The sequence below is a fragment of the Sinocyclocheilus grahami genome, unplaced genomic scaffold (assembly GCF_001515645.1).
Source record: "Sinocyclocheilus grahami isolate Dianchi unplaced genomic scaffold, SAMN03320097.WGS_v1.1 scaffold1004.1, whole genome shotgun sequence".
In the NCBI taxonomy this organism is placed as follows: domain Eukaryota; kingdom Metazoa; phylum Chordata; class Actinopteri; order Cypriniformes; family Cyprinidae; genus Sinocyclocheilus; species Sinocyclocheilus grahami.
The window spans coordinates 216,579-234,584 of NW_015506183.1; the positions used below are offsets into that span (position 1 = coordinate 216,579).

The 18,006-nt window shown below is 36.8% G+C and overlaps 1 protein-coding gene across 1 annotated transcript in view; it reads left to right on the forward strand.

Annotated features, from left to right (window-relative positions):
• Positions 1-1,872: 1,872 nt before the first annotated feature.
• LOC107565483 (protocadherin-9-like) overlaps positions 1,873-18,006 on the forward strand; it is an 85,136-nt gene continuing 69,002 nt past the window's right edge. Inside the window, exon 1 of the mRNA XM_016250723.1 lies at positions 1,873-2,020. Within this exon, the coding sequence (XP_016106209.1) occupies positions 1,873-2,020 (148 nt within the window). The remainder of the gene's footprint in view (positions 2,021-18,006) is intronic.

Consider the following 18,006-nt stretch of genomic DNA (forward strand, 5'->3'; position numbering starts at 1 on the left):
TGACAAACTCACTACAAGGACACAGCCTTGCAGTGTGAGCAACACATCTACATAGCAATGGGTTATCATTGTCAACAAGGCAAAAGACACTGAGGAGGGAATTCACTAAATCTGAAATGTGCCGGCTGATAGTGCCGATTATTTGCACATGCTTTCCATGTTGTTTTAACGCCTGGTTCACAAAAATAATTATGCAAATCAGGTAAGGGTGCAAACATGCCTCAAAATCTGTGCTGAACACAAGCTGTGCAGACAAATTCCTGGTCTTGCAGGCCTGTTCAGAGAGGTAAAGTAGGTTGGGCAGACTACCATGATCTGGCATACTTCACATAGGCTACTTGATTATCATTTGATTAATAACTGCTGCCATTATTAAAAGAAAGTGCACAAATATCTGTTTTAAATAAAATTCTGGCTCCTTCCAGCTTTTCGTTGGTGGTTATAGCACAGTATTAATTGCCATGCAAAGTGCACTGAGTTTTATGAATAATGATGTCTACATATAATGAGCCTAATTTACATAGAAACTGAACAAAAAAACATAAATGTTTGGATTGCGATAATTCATAGTTTGTTAAAATTATTTAGGTATATGCAATACATGAGAAATGCTTTAACCTTTAGCATTATACAACTAGAATCTATATTTAATCAGAAAGAAAAGTTGTTTTATAAGTCAGCAGCAGCAGGAATGGTTTAATTTAAGTTGGAGGCCTCTAGGGACAGGCTACATGGGATGGCCGGCCTCCAGAGCGGTACCTGTTCCGGGACCCATGGCAGATCAGGTAGTTCAGGGAGACATGGTGGAGCAGGGAACTCAGGGGGCCATGGCGGAGCGGCCGCCATGGACTTGGCCTCGGCTCTCGTCCCGGCCTCTACAGCCAGATCCCTATAGCCCCCCCCCAACAAATTCCTTGGTGGAAATTTCGGGTTCTGAGGCCCTCCGTGGGCCTGATGTAGGAGCAGCGGCCCTCCCTGGGCTTGACTCGGGAACTGTGGCCCTCTTTGGACTGGACTTAGGAACAGGAGCTCTCTCTGGGCTTGACTTGGCAACAGAATCTTTTTCTGGGTTTGACTTGGGGACTGGAGCCATCTTTGGGCTGTACGTGGGAACTGCAGCCCTTTCTGGAGCGTACTCAGGGGCTGGAGCCGACACTGGAGCAGAATCAAGGGCTTGAGCCGACAGCCTTTTCATCCTCATATTCCTCCTTTGATTTAGGGTTAAGGAGCGGGCTGCTGTCAGCTGAGGTCTTGGGGGTGAATTGGCCAGCGGGCTTGACAACGGAGCGACCAGCAAATTGACTTCGGAGCGGCCGACAAGCCTGAGAGTGCAGCGGCCGACGGGCTTGACAACGGAGCAGCCGGCGGGCTTGAGAGTGCTGCGGCCGGCAGGCTTGATGGACTGGTTCTGAATCAGGGCCGGACACTCTCCAGACACCTGAGGATACCTTCCCTCCAGCTCAGTCCCGTGGTGTCTGGGAGGTCGACGGGGCGATAGTAGTTGGCCCCGATCCAGAACAGAGAACTCAATGTGGCGTCATCCAACGCCGTCTTAACGGCAAGTCCACACGCATACTCCACAAACGGAAGATCTCTGCGAGCTAGGGCGGAGAATCTCGCTGCGATTTCCATGATCGCGGGGCGGGGGGAACGGAAAACAAAATACTTTAAAAAAACGGAAAACCAAAACATGGGGAGAAGGGCGCCGCTTACTTTCTTTTTGTTGGTAAAGTCGTCTGTCATGGTTTGCCTACTGTTTCGGAACGAAGGAGTGTGGAGAAGATGGAGGGAAACGAGGAGCAATCTTTATTAATCCACATAAAGACATACACGGGCAGGAACACACATAGCACATGGGTTAGGCGTATAAGCATGGACACAGGACTCAGGAACACACAGGGATTAAATTCAGGAACTAAATTGGGAACACCTGGAAACAAGGAACATAATCAAACACAGGAGAAACTGGGTCATGGGGAGCACATGGGGAGCAAAACACAAGACGTGGAACACAGGGGCAGTCCGAGGGCGTGACAGCATCACAATCCACCAACATATTTTTTAAAATATTAATATTGTCAGGGTTTTGCCCTGACACTCTGGTTGTCTTGTGTTTTGTTTCTTGTGTCTATGTTGTCTTGTCAGCACATGGCCTAGTTGTTTGTTTTTCTCAGCCATGTGCTTCTTTAGCCCCTCCTCCTGGTTTCCTCATTACCACACCCTCTTGTTAGCCCTTATTGAGTCCTTGTTAGTGTAATTGCTCTTGGGGTGCTTCAGAGTTTATGGTCCATAAGTTCTGAGCTCAGCTCTCTGGTGCCTTGCTCTGGTCTCTCCACCGACCTGGTCTTGCCGCCGCCTCTGCTGCTATAGTATTCTGCCAGTTGATTTCTGAGGCTGTCCCAGTGGCCTTCCCTAGCTATGTGTTTATTGTGTTCCTGTTGTGGTATCACCTGTGCACCTCACTACCCTTTCGTATTAATCTGTTTTGTCAATAAACCCTTGTTACTCACACAGCAATTGGGTCCTCCTTCCAGATCCCTGACAAATATTTTTGGGGAAACTGTTCCTTTAAGTAAATAATGTAAGGGCTACTTTAGTGTAGCTAAGAGCAATTCTATTTATGAGTAAATATTTAAATGTACGTATAAGCAACACTTTCTATTTACTGTATATATTAGGCTTGTTTTCAGAAAATATTTCAAATAAGAGTATTTTGTGTATTTACAGTAGATTCTGTTATCTTGCATAAACTAATGGCATGTGTTACAATGACATTTTATGGAATGCAGTCGGCCATCCATAAAAATACATGTAGCTGTAGTCGAATGCAAGAATTTGCTCCTCATTGTGTGTCATTATTTAGTCATTTACTGGAAAAAGCCATTTTTGTTGTCCAAGTCCAGGACTTATTTTAAACTCCTAGATGGAAATATCTGTTCTGTTTTCAGACATTTGCCGCTTTGACTTTCACCTCCCTAATCTCTCTGTCCTTCTCTCGTCCCATTCTTTTTCTCTCCGCCCGGGACAACTCATTTAATGACATGCTGCTAATCCTATTAGACAGCTCGCTCGTTCTGTTACTCTAGTGGATATCCCTCTGTCACAAATCCTGTTCGCCTGGACAAACCTAAAATGGTTTTCTAATTGTGGATTGTTAATTGCAATCAAGAATCTATGATAAGACAGAGACTCTCGTAGGCCTATTATCTATTATATTACTTTGGATGATATCATCTAATACACAAGAGGTTTGAAAGACACGTTAAAGCGCCCGCTGTATTTCTGCTCAGCCAGTGATGCACATTTGATTTGTTTGCCTGTTTATGTTACGGGGTGGAGTGGTATGAAGGGGTTGGAGAGATGGAATGACACTTGACAGATCTTATGTCTTGCAAGTCAATGTTCTCTCTCATTCTTTCGCCCCCCTCTTTCTTTCTGCCTCTTGACACCTGATGTGTGCATCTCACTCCCCCGACCTCTGATTTTTGATGCTCCGCATAGCAGCAGAATGAGAAACTGTCATATTTTTCTTTCAGTTTTTCATTCTATCGCTTTTTCTTTCTCATTGCTGTTTGTGTGTCTCTCGTTTGATTTAACTTTATTTCACTTGGCCTTGGTTCCATTTGCACTGTGTCTGACCATGTATGTAAAAAAAGATTGATAAAATCAGTGCCTTGATGAAAAAGAAACAGTGTAAACCATCCTAAGGTGGTTTGGCTGATTTGCTGTGTTGTTTTTAGAGAGGATACTTGACAGCTAGAAGACCAGCTGACTGATGTGCTAAATCACTCTTAAAAAAAAAATGCTGGGGTGTTTCAACACAACTTTGGGTCAAATATGGACTAACCCAACTTTTGGGTTAAAAATTGTATTTAAAAATTTTACCCAACAGCTGGGTTAGTCCATATTTGACCCAAAGTTGGATTGAAACAACCCAGCATTTTTTTAAAGTTTAAGGGCCATGCTAGACCGTCTTAAACTAGCAAAAACATACTAAAACCAGCAAACCACCTGTCTAAAGATTGGTTTGGTATTTTTTTTCCAGCTAGGTAAGTAATGAGTTAGTTCATAGATTCCCAAGAATAAAAAATCCCACAACCCACTTTTTGAGATATCAGAGTATAAATCTGAAGCCCACTGTGACGAGAGGGGCGGGGCCGAGAGCCGTGGGAAAGGAGCGATACCGGTGGAGTAAATGCTAATGCACGACACCTGCGCCACTCACCGGTCTCGAGTCCCACGGAGGAGCTCCGGAAGGATAAAAGTAGAAGTGACAACAGTGTTGGGGGAGAGAGGACCAGACCTGAATTTTATTTTGTGTTTTGTGTGCGGCAGTCGTCCACGAGGGGCTACCGCTTTACTTTCATTTTGTGTTATATTCATATTCCAAATGTTCTGTTTAAATGTTCGCCGGTTCTCGCCTCCTTCTTCCCGAACTACGAACTTTGTTACACCCACCAGCTCATTTCATTCCTAATTCATGATCAGCTTTCAAGAGTAATTTGTACCATTTCACAAATAACGTTTTATATTTGTTTTTTTTTTGTATAAAATAAAATTTGGTTCATTCAGTTGAAGTTGGAAGGAAGCTGAAGTGAAATTAAACGAATAGCTCAGAGAACCATAAATAATCATAAACTTATCATATGCCATATTCCAGGTGTTCTGGAGACATATCATTGGTTTGTGTGAAAAACAGACTGAAATGTGTTATTTTTCAGTGAAAACCTTGCCTTGAACGCTTTGACAATATCTTTTGTGTTCCGTGGAAGAAAGGTATTAATACAGGTTTTGAAATGCATACATTGTATTGAATACATGCAAATGGAAAGTCCTCAAACCCGTAAGAAAATATATTCAAGGTCCTGTGTGTGCAGGAGTTGTGTGCGAGTTCAAGATCAATCCAAACTGTGACAAATGTGTGTGTATGTTATGGGATTTACTGGAGAGAGCCATGTTTCGTCATCAGAATCCAGGTCTTAAATTAGACACTTGGATCAGTCTGTTCTGTTTCCAGAAATGTATTGCTACTTTGATTTTCACATCCCTAATCTAATGTAATCTAATATAGTATAATCACCATAATAATGTAAATGTGTGTATGTGTGCGTTTGTGTGTGTGCAGTTGAGTGTCTTAATGTCTCTATTAGTCATCTGTAGTGTGGTGTTCTGGTTCAATAAGGCTATAGACAAGACAAAGTGCCGCAGATAAATGCTCCTGTGAAAATAAAATGCATGCACTCTCTCTCTTGCTTTCTCTCTCATACTCTTAAGATATGTTCAGTTTAACAAACGTATAAGTGGGAAAGAACATCTTTTTGTAGACACACAATTGTTCACATCCTTCAGTTTCAGACTGTCCTCCATTGTGTTGACAAGAGTCCTTTGTGGCTTGTTAAAGATTTTTGTTGGGAGATTGTTGCAGTGTAAATATGCGTGTCTGTGGTTCAAGTTAATATCTGGTGTTATATTTTGTCTCTTGTGGTTCATTAGAGGGCTCGCAAGTCTCGTGTGTCCAGCGTATAGGTTTTTGGCATGCGAGTGTGTCAGAGTGAGCCAGTGTCGCTGTGCTTCCTTTGGCCTGTGAATACTAAGCTGCATATTGAGTGCCTAAAGTATTCCCATTGGGTACTCAAGAGAGCCAGAAGAAACCACTTCTGCTGTTGCACACAAGCCTAGTTTGACACAGCAACACACAAACACACATACATAAAGCACATGTAGGTCCTAATATTGAGGGGGGTTAATTTATCTCTATTTGTTGTCTGTTTATCAATATTGTCCCTGTTTGTGTGCTAGAAAACAGGATTGTTATTAGTCATAATGTGCTGTCTTATTGATGGGGTCAAATGACAAAACATACCTGAAAGATTTTTGCTTGAAATCAGCGTTGACTCATGGATGCGTAAATAAGCTTATTGCTTGCATGGCTGTTTTTTTTCTTTTCTTCTTTGTGTACAATAGATTATAGTTGTAGTTACAGGCTCTGGACAAAAAATGAATATTCAATTTGTAGGTGAATTGTGTAGAAATACAACTATTCTGTTGGCAAGTAGATTTTAATTATGCATTTCAGCTGCAATTATGATTTTCAGGAATATGATTGAACAGTTGCAAACAACATGCATTTGCTTTATCTTTGTTCGTGTTTGAACTCCAGTTTTGTGCATTTGACGCTGAAAGGTTAGCCAAACTCTTTTAAGTAAAAGTAAAAGTTAATTTGTCTTAACATCCATATTTTCATCTCTCTGTTCTGTCTTTCCCCTTCAGTTCCTTTCTCTTCTTTTTGCTTGTTGTTTTAAGTAGTTATTAGATAGGACAACTCTTGCCTCTGGCAATATTGTGCTGAGCTATCTAAATTTATATTCACCAGCGTGTGTCACAACCCGGCTGATCCGTCCATAGCCACCTACCCAAAGCACACAGTCGTACACACACACACACACACACACATACGCAAAATCCTTTTATGTTGACTTTGATGTGACGAGAAAAAGCAACGCACTGACCCTTGTTTGGCATAACACACACGCACCCTCCCACACACAATGTGTTCATAGATGATGAACACTGGCTTTAACATAAGCATGCATGGACATAAACACACACACACACACACACACACACACACACACACATACTCTCAAACTTCCCCCAGGCTGTGTCTGTTTTGAAGCTCTGTCTATCAGTGCATACAGTGAGGTGATAGTGTAGAGGAGACAAAACCCCTGACTCTGCAGTAAGAAAGAGGAGAAAAGAACAATCACTCAAAACAGAGAGAGAGAGAGAGAGAGAGAGAGAGAGAGAGAGAGAGAAAAGATTGTCCTTCAAAGATTGCCTAACACTCCCTAACAACCACCGGAGGGCAGCACGCCTGTCGCCACGACAACTACCATGAGGACTGATGAGTTATTGCACCTGTTCTGTGCGCTCATAGTCATACATCCTGGTCAGTGGTGACTCTGGCTCATTTGATTACTCAGGGAAGTTTAGATTTGACATTACATTCCAATAAAATTAAATAGAATAAATTATCCGTTAAAATATTGTGTTTAAAATGAAAACTGCATATAAATAGCACAAGTAAAGCTGTTTCATGTAAGTCAATTGCAATAATAGTGATTGTTTCCAAACAGGTTTCCCAAATACTCTGGCCTTGTGCTGTGATGTAAATACTGTGCTGTCAATCAATTAAAGATAAATAAATACATAAATAAAAACATGGCTAATTAATCATACATTCTCTTTAATTAATTGGTTATTCACACCTAACATTAAAATGGTCATATTTTCACACTGAAGTAAAAATGGTACTACTGTGAAATATCATTACATTATATAACCATGTATATTTTAATACTTTTAAAAATGTTTCAAAAATACTTCTACACTGATTTGGTGCTCAGTTATACTATCAATTAGTATTTATGCTCAATTATTAATAATGGTTCTTATTATTAATTTTGAAGAAAAAAAAGTAGCACAACTGTTTTCAACATTGAAGTTAATACGAAATGTTTCTTGAGCATCAAATCAGCATATTAGAATGATTTCTGAAGGATCATGTGACACTGAAGACTGGAGTAATGGCTGATGAATATTCAGCTTTGCCATTACAGGATGAAATTATGTTATTATATATACAGTATATATCTGAGAGAACTTGTACTGACTCCCATACTTCTGGGAGTGAACAATGGAGTAGCGAGAACCGAGAGCATTGCGAGGGGCGGCGCCCGTGTCACCCCGGAGAACATCGCCTATGCCAAGATCCGCCACTGATCCTCATACATTCATACACAGATGGGTTTGAATTCAATGCAGAACTTGATGTTTCTGTCATGTGTGCTTTAAGTAAAAATAGTAATAAAGTGCATCGAATTCCCTTTCAAGTAAAGTCAGTTCACTCAGCAGCCATATTTACAACGCCTCTGGGTAGCTGTTTCGGGCAAACAAGACTAACATTTACTTGAACGGGAAAATACGGAAATCTAAAATCACATGTACATTTTTTTCTTATTTTCAGCAATAAAGTCTGAATATGAACTACCCCATAAATTGTGTATTGTGTACCCAAAAAGCATTAAGAAAATGCATATAAATGTATATGCATACTCTTTCTGGTATCTGTAACTTCGACTGGCAATTGGAATGACACAATGACTTTACCAACTAGCAGTCAATATGAGTGACTGTATACTGTCTTGGTATATTTGAGTGCATTTACTTAGCATTGCATTAGTTTTGTATAGTGACGCAAGGTCTATAAAGTCGGAGAAATATATCCATCAGCATTTCCATTCCTCTCAATTGCACTTGCCTGGCCACTGGTTAAACATCTAATATAAATTACTGAAATATTTTCAATTTATACAACAGTTAGTTCCAGTCCTGTGTGCTTAACAGCTTTAATTGGGGAAAGAACTACAGTCCCAGTATTTCATGACATTTCTCTGATTACTGGAGAATGCTTTGTAGAATCATGTGGAATGTAGTTTTTCACCTGGCGTTCTGCAATTAAACACAATTATTTTAAAAATAAGTCGAAATAGTATGGACTGATGGCTTCAACAATAGCATATTCCATCGATTAACAACATTGGAGCTCACAGTAGGTCTATCTTTAAAGGTTTATTAGTTATCTTTAAAAATATTTTCCCCTATGAAGAAAATGAACAGGATTTTACTTCTAGAACCCATCTGTTGCACTCTAAAAGTTGTAAGAATGTAGTTTGGACATACGATGTGTTATGTTTTTTGTACTTTACTGTTGTATGTGAATTCTGACATACTTTTTTCACATACTGTTTTTTTTTTTTTTACCTACTATATAGTAGGCAAGTATGCATATTCGGATGCAGCGAGTGAGTCACTGAATCATTCACTCAACCAATTTGTTCAAAAATGCTGATTCTTTCATGAACGCCACAACTGTGTGAAAAAAATGGCAATATTGTGTCTAAAATGTAAAATATTCACTTTTTGTTTATTGAACTATTGTATAAAAGCATTCCTAATTATATCTTCACAATGCAAACTGATTTTAATGCAGAAATTGCAGTGTAGTTACGGTATCTGACATCAACCTTGACCCCTTAAACTGATGGATGAGACTCTTAGGATTTCATGTGTGTTGATTTTTAAAAGGAATAGAACCTCTTACATTCATCTGAAAAGTTGAGTTTCTTCTTAATTCAAAAAGCCAACATGTCCAAAATAACGTTGTGTGCCTGTCACTTTAATATGGTAATATTTCATATTTAACAAAGCACTCCAAGGGTATTTAAAGAACCAGAGAGATGCTCCAGGGGAGGTTTGGCATGGTACAGACTCCCTCTTGCCTAATATGTCATGCTTTCTTTCTCTCCTGTGTTCTCTCCCTCTTCTTTTTATCCTCCTCCTCCAACGCCCCCTCTCCCCCTCCCCCTCCCCGACCATTCTCTCTCTTGCTGTTTCTCTGGTCCAGTGCCTTGACCTTGACACCCACTTTTTACACTCTCCCTAGTGTGTGTGTGTGTGTGTGTTTTGTTCCTCTGTACAATTCTCTCTACATCTTTATGTCTTTATACAGCGTGACGCCCATCCACTTTCTGCCAATATTAACCATGAAACTGCTTTTATTAAATGCTTTATATTCTGATCTCTTCTTAATAAGCCTTTGGAGAGCCACTCGCGGATTTTCTCTTTATCTCTTTTTCTCTTTCTGCTGCAGGTTATTCTCAGCTGGATGTGAAAACCAGCCACCCCGTGTTAAATCTGTTCAATCAGCGTTTCTCGGCTCCTCCCTGTTAATGCAGTATAGTGGCTGATGTGAGGTCAACACACTTTGGTCCTTCTGCTTTCTGAAGCCTGACACTGTGTCAAGCTAGCAGCGAAACAAAACTAGACTGCTTCTATTATGATCAATGAAGCTGCAGACATCCGATAATGTATAATGAGATTGTTCTAGTTTGTTGTGTTGTTATCAGTGTGGGATGTGAGAAATCTATCAGTTAAAGTAGCATTCACATTCACCTCACCAGAAGTTGCCCCTGGTACACAGTTTGGAATCTGCTATCTTTCAGTCAATTCAAATAAATCTGCAAATAAATCATTCAGTGTGATTTGTGAAATGTCTCAGTAGGTTCATTGGAAAGAATAAGCTCATTCACAATACATTCACGTCACTCTTACATCTCAGGGCGGGTGCTGATTTCCTCAGTTCAAAATAACAAGGAATAATATGTTTATGAAATTTAGTGGAGTAAAAAGTACAACATTATGCTTTGGAATGTAGCAAAGTAAAAGTACATTGTTCCGGGAAAAAAATCCTGGTAATGTACAGATACATGTAAAATGTGACCTACTCAAAGGGATAGTTTGAAAAATTTAATAAAATAAAAAAAATGTTGTCATCATTTATTCATCCTCATGTTGTTTCAAACCTGTATGAATTTCTTTCTTCTGTTGAGAACAAAAGAAGATGTTTTGTAGAATGTTGGTAACCAAACTATTGCTGGTAGCCATTGACTAACAGCCATTGATTTCTTCATAGAAGAAAGAAAGAAACTTATACAGGTTTGAGGGTGAGTAAATGATGACAGAATTTTCAGTTTTAGGTGTACTCTCTTTTTAAGTTCTGTAATGAAGTAAAAATATGTATAAGTATATATAAAATAAATAACTATAAACAGGCTATTTATTTATTTAATATATACCAGTAACTAGTCAGACCTTGACATTTGATGAAAAAACCTACTTTATGAGCAAGAATACCCATGATGCATTAAATAATTTTACAGTGCTGTGATGTTTGAGATGCCCACATACTGTAACATATGACTAAGCTGATGGTATTTGAGATATTGATTTTTAACTGTGTAGTCGTCTGTATGTAGGTCTATTCTTTTTAATGGATTGACCCTATTGTGGAAGGTCAGTGGGCGACTTAGCAGACACTTGAATTAGTAATATTATTTGGAATAAAATAAATGCATAAATAAATACATTCATACATACATAAATATATAAAAATTGTATGAACTGTTTTATGCTGTTTTCCAACGGACTATTTGATGTAGAGTTCATATAATCTAGATAGTTTTTTTTTTTACTTTATTTGATTAATTTTACTCTGTATTTCACCCCAAAAAGGTTTAAAAAAAAATACCATACATAATTTGTTTTTAATGCTTCATGTGGGCACATAGTTGTGAAGTTATTCAGCTACTTTCTGAAATATCATTTAGTAAAGAAACCTTAAAGGAATTTAAAAAAAATTATAATAATTTGTGAAAACTTTATTGATTAGTCCATTTTGAATGCATTAGCATTCAACAGTGAACATTTAGCCAAGTGCTCCCACTGGACTTGCTCCTGTGGTTTGGTTAGAAAGTGTTAATGTTAGAAAATGCTGGTGCACTCTGTTTGTATTCTTTGGGTTTTTCCCTTATCAATATAGGGAGTAGAGACCATAATTGCCTGGTGAAGCAATGCTGTAATGTTTTGATAAGCAGAATATTGCAGTTTACAGTGCTGCACTCTCTCTCTTTCATACAAACACACTCTGCCGTTACTGCACTGACCATAAACCACAACGATTCCCATGTCCACTCTCGTCAAGGGAGTCACTGGTGCTCTTAAGTCCTTGTTTTAAATCAGTGTGATATAGAAACAGCTCACTAAGCCCATGGCAAGTGAGATAGCTGGGTGTTTCTTCAGCCTGAGGCAATTTGATGTCCCAGGGGTTAATGTTTATTAAAACAAAGTTTTTTTTTGGCTATATGAAGGTTATATTGAAACTGTCTCTGAAACTTTTTATAAGTATAATATTATGTAATATATATATATATATATATATTAGTGGTCACACTTTACAATAAGGTTACATTGGCTAATGTTAGTTAATGTATTATCAATACAATGAATACATTTATTACAGTATTAATTAATCTTTGTTTCTAATGTTAGTTAATGCAAATACAGTTGTTCATTGTTAGTTCATGTTAATTCACAGTGCATTAACTAATGCTAACAAGCGCAACTTTTGATTTTAATAACGCATTAGTAAATGTTGAAATTAACATTAACTAAGATTAATAAATGCTGTAGAATTATTATTCATGCTTAGTTCATGTTAACTAAAGTAGTTAACTAATGTTAACTAATGAACCTTATTATAAAGTGTTACCATTTTAGTTTTCATTTTAATTTTAGCATTTTTGTTGTGAGCTTCAGTATATTGGAAAAAAAAAAAATATATATTTGTTTAGATTTATTTAATTTATTTTTGTTTTAGCCATTTTAGTGATTAAACTTATTTTCAGATAGTTTCTTGTTTAAAAATGTTTTAGCAATAAAAACACATGTTTTTGTATAGATCTGGTTTTTCCCTTATCTCAGGACTTTTAATATAATGATACATTAATACAATATGTTTTTCCCCCCTAAAGTTAGTGTAAACTCCGTGAAGAGTAGGCTTGAGGTGAGATATGATCCTTAAAAAATCAAGGTAGGCGTCACTCATTAACAGTTTATTTTCTTTCTTTTTTTTGTACATAATTTCTAATCAGGTTGTAATTTTGTCAAATTATGCAAAACTTGTGTATTTAGGGTGCATAAAATGCTAGATTTAAAATTAGCCTTAGCAAACATTTTAATCTAAAATGTTTCACAATTTAATTTCCACCATCAAATAAATGCTGATGTGAGATGTTAGGAAAATGGCATTATTCAGCACAGTTCAGGGGAAACAAACTTTAAAATAAATAAATTAAGCAATTCTCCTTTGTCCACTGTTGTACATTGTTAGTAGATAAATAAGCTTGAGTGTTTATTTATTTATTTTGCATTTCATTTTAAGAGTTTAATTTCTCCAAAAGTGACAACAAATATGACAATGATGGATGAGACATTCACTGATTTAGAAAAAGAGTGAGCGAGAGGCCGGACAGATCAACGTAAAAAAAGAGAGAGAAAAAGCAAGACCGAGTTAAAGTAGAGATATAAATCTCAGGATTCATGTCTGAGCTGGGCCGTGCATTTTTTCGTCCCCTACGACAAGACACTATAGACAGTTATAGTAATTTAGTCTCTTGGCTTATCTTGTCTGGGTGCATTATGACAGAAGACAGATCATAACTAGTGTTCAGAGATTGTTATGAATGATTAATACTCCAGTGGCAAAAAAAAGCAGGGTAATGGGATTGGGGTTGCGCACCTGATGTGTCAGAGAGAGACAACAAGAAAAAGAGAGAGAGAGAGGGTTGGCAGCATACTTCATATGATATTATTGGGTTGATTTTATATGTGCATGTGTGTGATATGTGAATTAGGGACTGAGGCAGTGTGTGTGTGTGTGTGTGTGTGTGTGTGTGTGTGTGTGTGCGCGTGTGTTTGAAAAAAAGACTTTATGATTTGTCTGAGTTGAATGTTTAATGTCCTTCACTCAAGGGACACATAAACATGTTCTTCATATAATGAGCCTTCGAAGAGTCTTCAGCGAATAAGATGTCTAGATCCGAAAGTACATTTGCATATGTGTGCGTGTTTGTGTGCATTCATTTGTTTATGTGTGTGGGTTCTGCCCTTTAAGTGCATGTGTTTACCCTTTGGGCATTGCTAAGCTAGTGAAGTACTCTTTGTATGTAAATTTGTTGAGCTGTTTTTCTTGTCCTTTACATTTCAAAAGTCTACTCCACTCTTTTCCAAATGTTCTAGAACAGTGCTTCTAAACTGGTGGGTTGCGACCCCAAAAAGAGACACAGGTCTGTTGTGACAGGGAGAAAACAATGTTAAATTCAAATAATACAATGTATTTAACCATAATGGTTAGCAAAATGCAGTAATACATTAGAATACATTTCTATTGTTAGTCGATGGAATAGTTGACATGAAATTACAAACGAACAATACATAACTACCAGCAGTTATTAATCTTGGGTAATGTTAATTTCTATAATATGTGTTAATTTCTACTAATACATTTGTAAAAGTTATACATGTTACATAATATTATAAATGATACATGATATAAACTAACATAAATTAATATAAAAATATTGGTTAATGTTAATTTCTACTAATGCATGTTCATTTTTACAAATGTTATTTAATAGATATAAATAATACGTAAAATTATAAATGGTTTTTTATATAAATTGGCATAATTTAATATGAATTTGTTTTAAAAAATACATATTAACATACATTTAAAATAATTTGAACGTGTTACTCAGAGATAATTTTTAAAATTGAGGGGAAAATCTGTCTTATATCTTTTACTGTTGCTGTCAAATGCTGTGCCAATCAAACTTGTTATTTTGCTGCAAATTCATCTGTCACTTGGTAGAGGCTATAGCCAAATTAGCCATATGCCAACATGGACAGGATGCCTGACGTTCTTACAAAAACACCATGAACAAACCAATGTTATTTTCGATGATTTTTATACTATTATATATATATATATATATATATATTTTACATTTTTTAAATGATCAATTATTTTTAAATGTTCAATTTTTGTTTAATTTTACTTTAAGTTTTAGGAATTGTTATGTGCTTTTTTAATTTTCATTGGTTAATCACTATTAGTTTATATATACATATATATATATGTGTGTGTGTGTGTGTGTGTGTGTGACCCTGGACCACAAAACCAGTGTTAAGTCGCTGGGGTGTAGATTTGTAGCACTAGTCAAAAATACATTGTATGTATCACGGTTCTGTTTAGTTAGTTTCATCATCATGGACTATTAGTTTTGTTTTCATGGACTTGTCATTGGTTTTCTTCAGTCACATGTCTTCCTTTGTTCAGTTTTCCCGCCACTCTTTAGTTGTCATGGTTATTCATTTAATCAACTCAGGTGTTCATCGTTGCTGCGCTTATTTGTCTTGTATTTAAGTTGCTGCTGTTTGACCTTTTCATTTGTCTGGTATTGTCTGTGTTTTACACAGCTGTCTCGCAGTTGGGCTATCTGTGGATTTATTTAATAAACCTTGTTTTATTTTCATCATCGTCTTCATCCTTTGGACTAATCGTGACAGTATGAGTCAAAATGATTGATTTTTCTTTATGCTAAAAATCATTAGGATATTAAGTAAAGATCATGTTCCATGAAGATATTTTGTAAATCTCCTACTGTAAATATATTCAAACTTAAATTTTTGATTAGTAATATGCATGACTAAGAACTTCATTTGGACAACTTTAAAGGCGATTTTCTCAATATTTGGATTTTTTTTATATAATAAAATATTGTCCTATCCTAACAAACCATACATCAATGGAAAGCTTATATATTCAGCTTTCAGATTATGTAGAAATCTCAATTTCGAAAAATGTACTCTTATGACTAGTTTTGTGGTCCCGGTAACACTTTACTTGAAGGGGTGTGCATAAGACTGACATGGCACCTTCATAATCATGACATGACACATGTCATGAATATGAAGGAGGTTTTATGCATGTTTATGACAACTGTTATTAAGTGTCATTCGCTCAGTTATGGCATTTTTAATGCAAACATGACATTATTTGACCTAACCCTAACCATAGTCCATAACAAAGACATTTCAAGCAATGTCATCTTTGCATTAAAAATTACATAACTGAGCGAATGACACTTAATGACAGTTGTCATAAATATGCATAAAAAACCTTCATATTCATGACATGTATCATGTCATGATTATGTAGGTGTCATGTCAGTCTTATGCACACACCTTCAAGTAAAGTGTAACCATATTTTCTATGTTCCTTTATTTTTTATTTGATTATTTTACTTGATTTTTATTTTATTTTTAGTAATTGTAACCTAATTTATTTCAGGTAGTTGCCAAGGCAACGTTTCGGTTTTTTATTTTTTTAAGATACATTTTATTTCAGCAGACATGTAGAAACCAATAATAAACCAATATACGTTTCAGTATTTCATTCTGAAGATGTCTGCTTTTGTGTTTGACTTCAGTGTTCTAGTTGATGTTCAGTGTAAGATCTGCGACTTTAAACAAAACCAGTTGAGAAGCACTGTTCAAGATATAAAAATATATACAGTGAATCATGTTTGTGTATTTCTCAGTTGTCATTTTGCTCAAGATGGAAGTAATATAATAATATGACAAAATATAAATCATTAGTATGTTGGTCGTTGATTGTATTTAGCATAGTTTATGCAACCAAACATCCGTTGCGCAGTGTACACTAGGAGCATATGCACAGGAGCTTGTTAAACATCCACCCCAAGGCGATGCCAGGCCTTTTACTGAAGCTTACTGAACCCCTTCCGGCTCCTGTGACTCGTCCCCTGGGATGCTGGAGAGGAAGGCAGCTCTGTAGAGCGTGCTGTATGTTTCCAGCGGGGTGGTGATAGGCTGAATGAATATCAAAAGTAAATTAATTGATCACGTCCGTTTGGCATGTTTTTGAATATAGACCACTGGCATATAACAAAAGGTCAGGACTCTGAGACCTCGATGTGAAGTGCCATAAAAAAATAATAGCATTATGTACTTAAACTCCAGTGAAGATCTTACAGTATATGGCGCAGTGTGGGTAGACTGAATAAGACTTGGGGTGTTTTGTGGCCTTCTTGTTCAGTTGGTGTCACATTAATTTTCTCTCTCAATTGTGTAGACCTTGATCTGAGTGATAACTTATGACAGTGGCTGATGAATAAAAAGTGCTGTGCATATTCACTCCACATTAATCGTTGCTGTGACCTTGACTGATTACATACAAACCAGGGCACATGGTAGTTCTTTGAGAAGGGCTTGTGTGTATGTGACTGTGCTCCATGATAATTGGTCCCAATGGATTTGCCGGTTCCAGCAGCCAGGGGGCGTCAGTCAGGTGGGGCTAAATACAGTTTTAAACTACTGATTGCACTACTGTCAAAACAGTAGAAAGAGCATTCAGCTGTGTCATAGTAGGCCCATGCATGATGGGACAGTAATTAGCATCTCTGTGTGTCCTCTTGGTGTCTTCAAATGACACTCAACCTCATCTCATGAGAAAAAGCATAGTAAGTCAGCCTACTGTTTAATGATGTTTAAATCGTCACCTAAACTATAGTGTCATATTGCTGATGTGCACTTAAACACCAAAGGTTTCCAAGTTGCTGTAGACAGACCACTCGGCCAAAAATCAGTATGGTGGCTATAGGATCGATCCCGCTTTTTGAGTAAAAGAGCCAGTTGCCTGTTTAAAGAAGATATGAAACGTGTATGTATATTTTTACAGAATGATTTGAGGTAATGAAGCTAAATTTATGACACCATTGTTGTCGGATTTTAATGTTGATTTCAAATATTTTATTTAAACCTAATATTTAAATACAGTTTGGGGGATATTTGTCTCTTCTCATTCATGTAGATAGACACTATGTATACTTAGTGGATACATAGACAATAAACAATATTATTATTTTCTAAATATGTGTAATTAAAATGCAGTTATCAATTAAACTAAATTTGCTTTTATTTTAATCCTTTTAGAATATCTACTTTTTATTTTTATTATTATTATTATTATTATTTTAGGATTTTAGAAATATAATTTTCTTGTATATTTATTTTCTGGCATGTATTTACCATGTCTGCTTGTTATATTGCATTTTAAATGGCTTGTTTTGAGAATAAAAAAGTCAAATCCTAAGCACAGTAACTGGGGTCAAATTACTTTTTCGACCAGGTTACTTTTTTTGTGGTATCTGGCAACCCTTCACCTGGAGCGTAAATGAGGAGAACATGCTCTTGTGTGAGAAAGAAGGGAAGAAGAGCATCAGATGTATGCAGATTGAACAGCAGCTACTGTTAATGATTGATTAGGAATGATCTAATTAATTTAGTTTGAGTTATATGCTCCTTGTAACCAAATTAATACTGTGCACTGGCCCAAAGGAGACTGAGACATCACCACCACTACAGTTAGGAACCACCAAGGGCACTAAATGTAAAATAACTAATTTTGTGGATCGAATGAATTACTTGATAAAATGCACTTACACTTTATCGCATTTTGTTCAT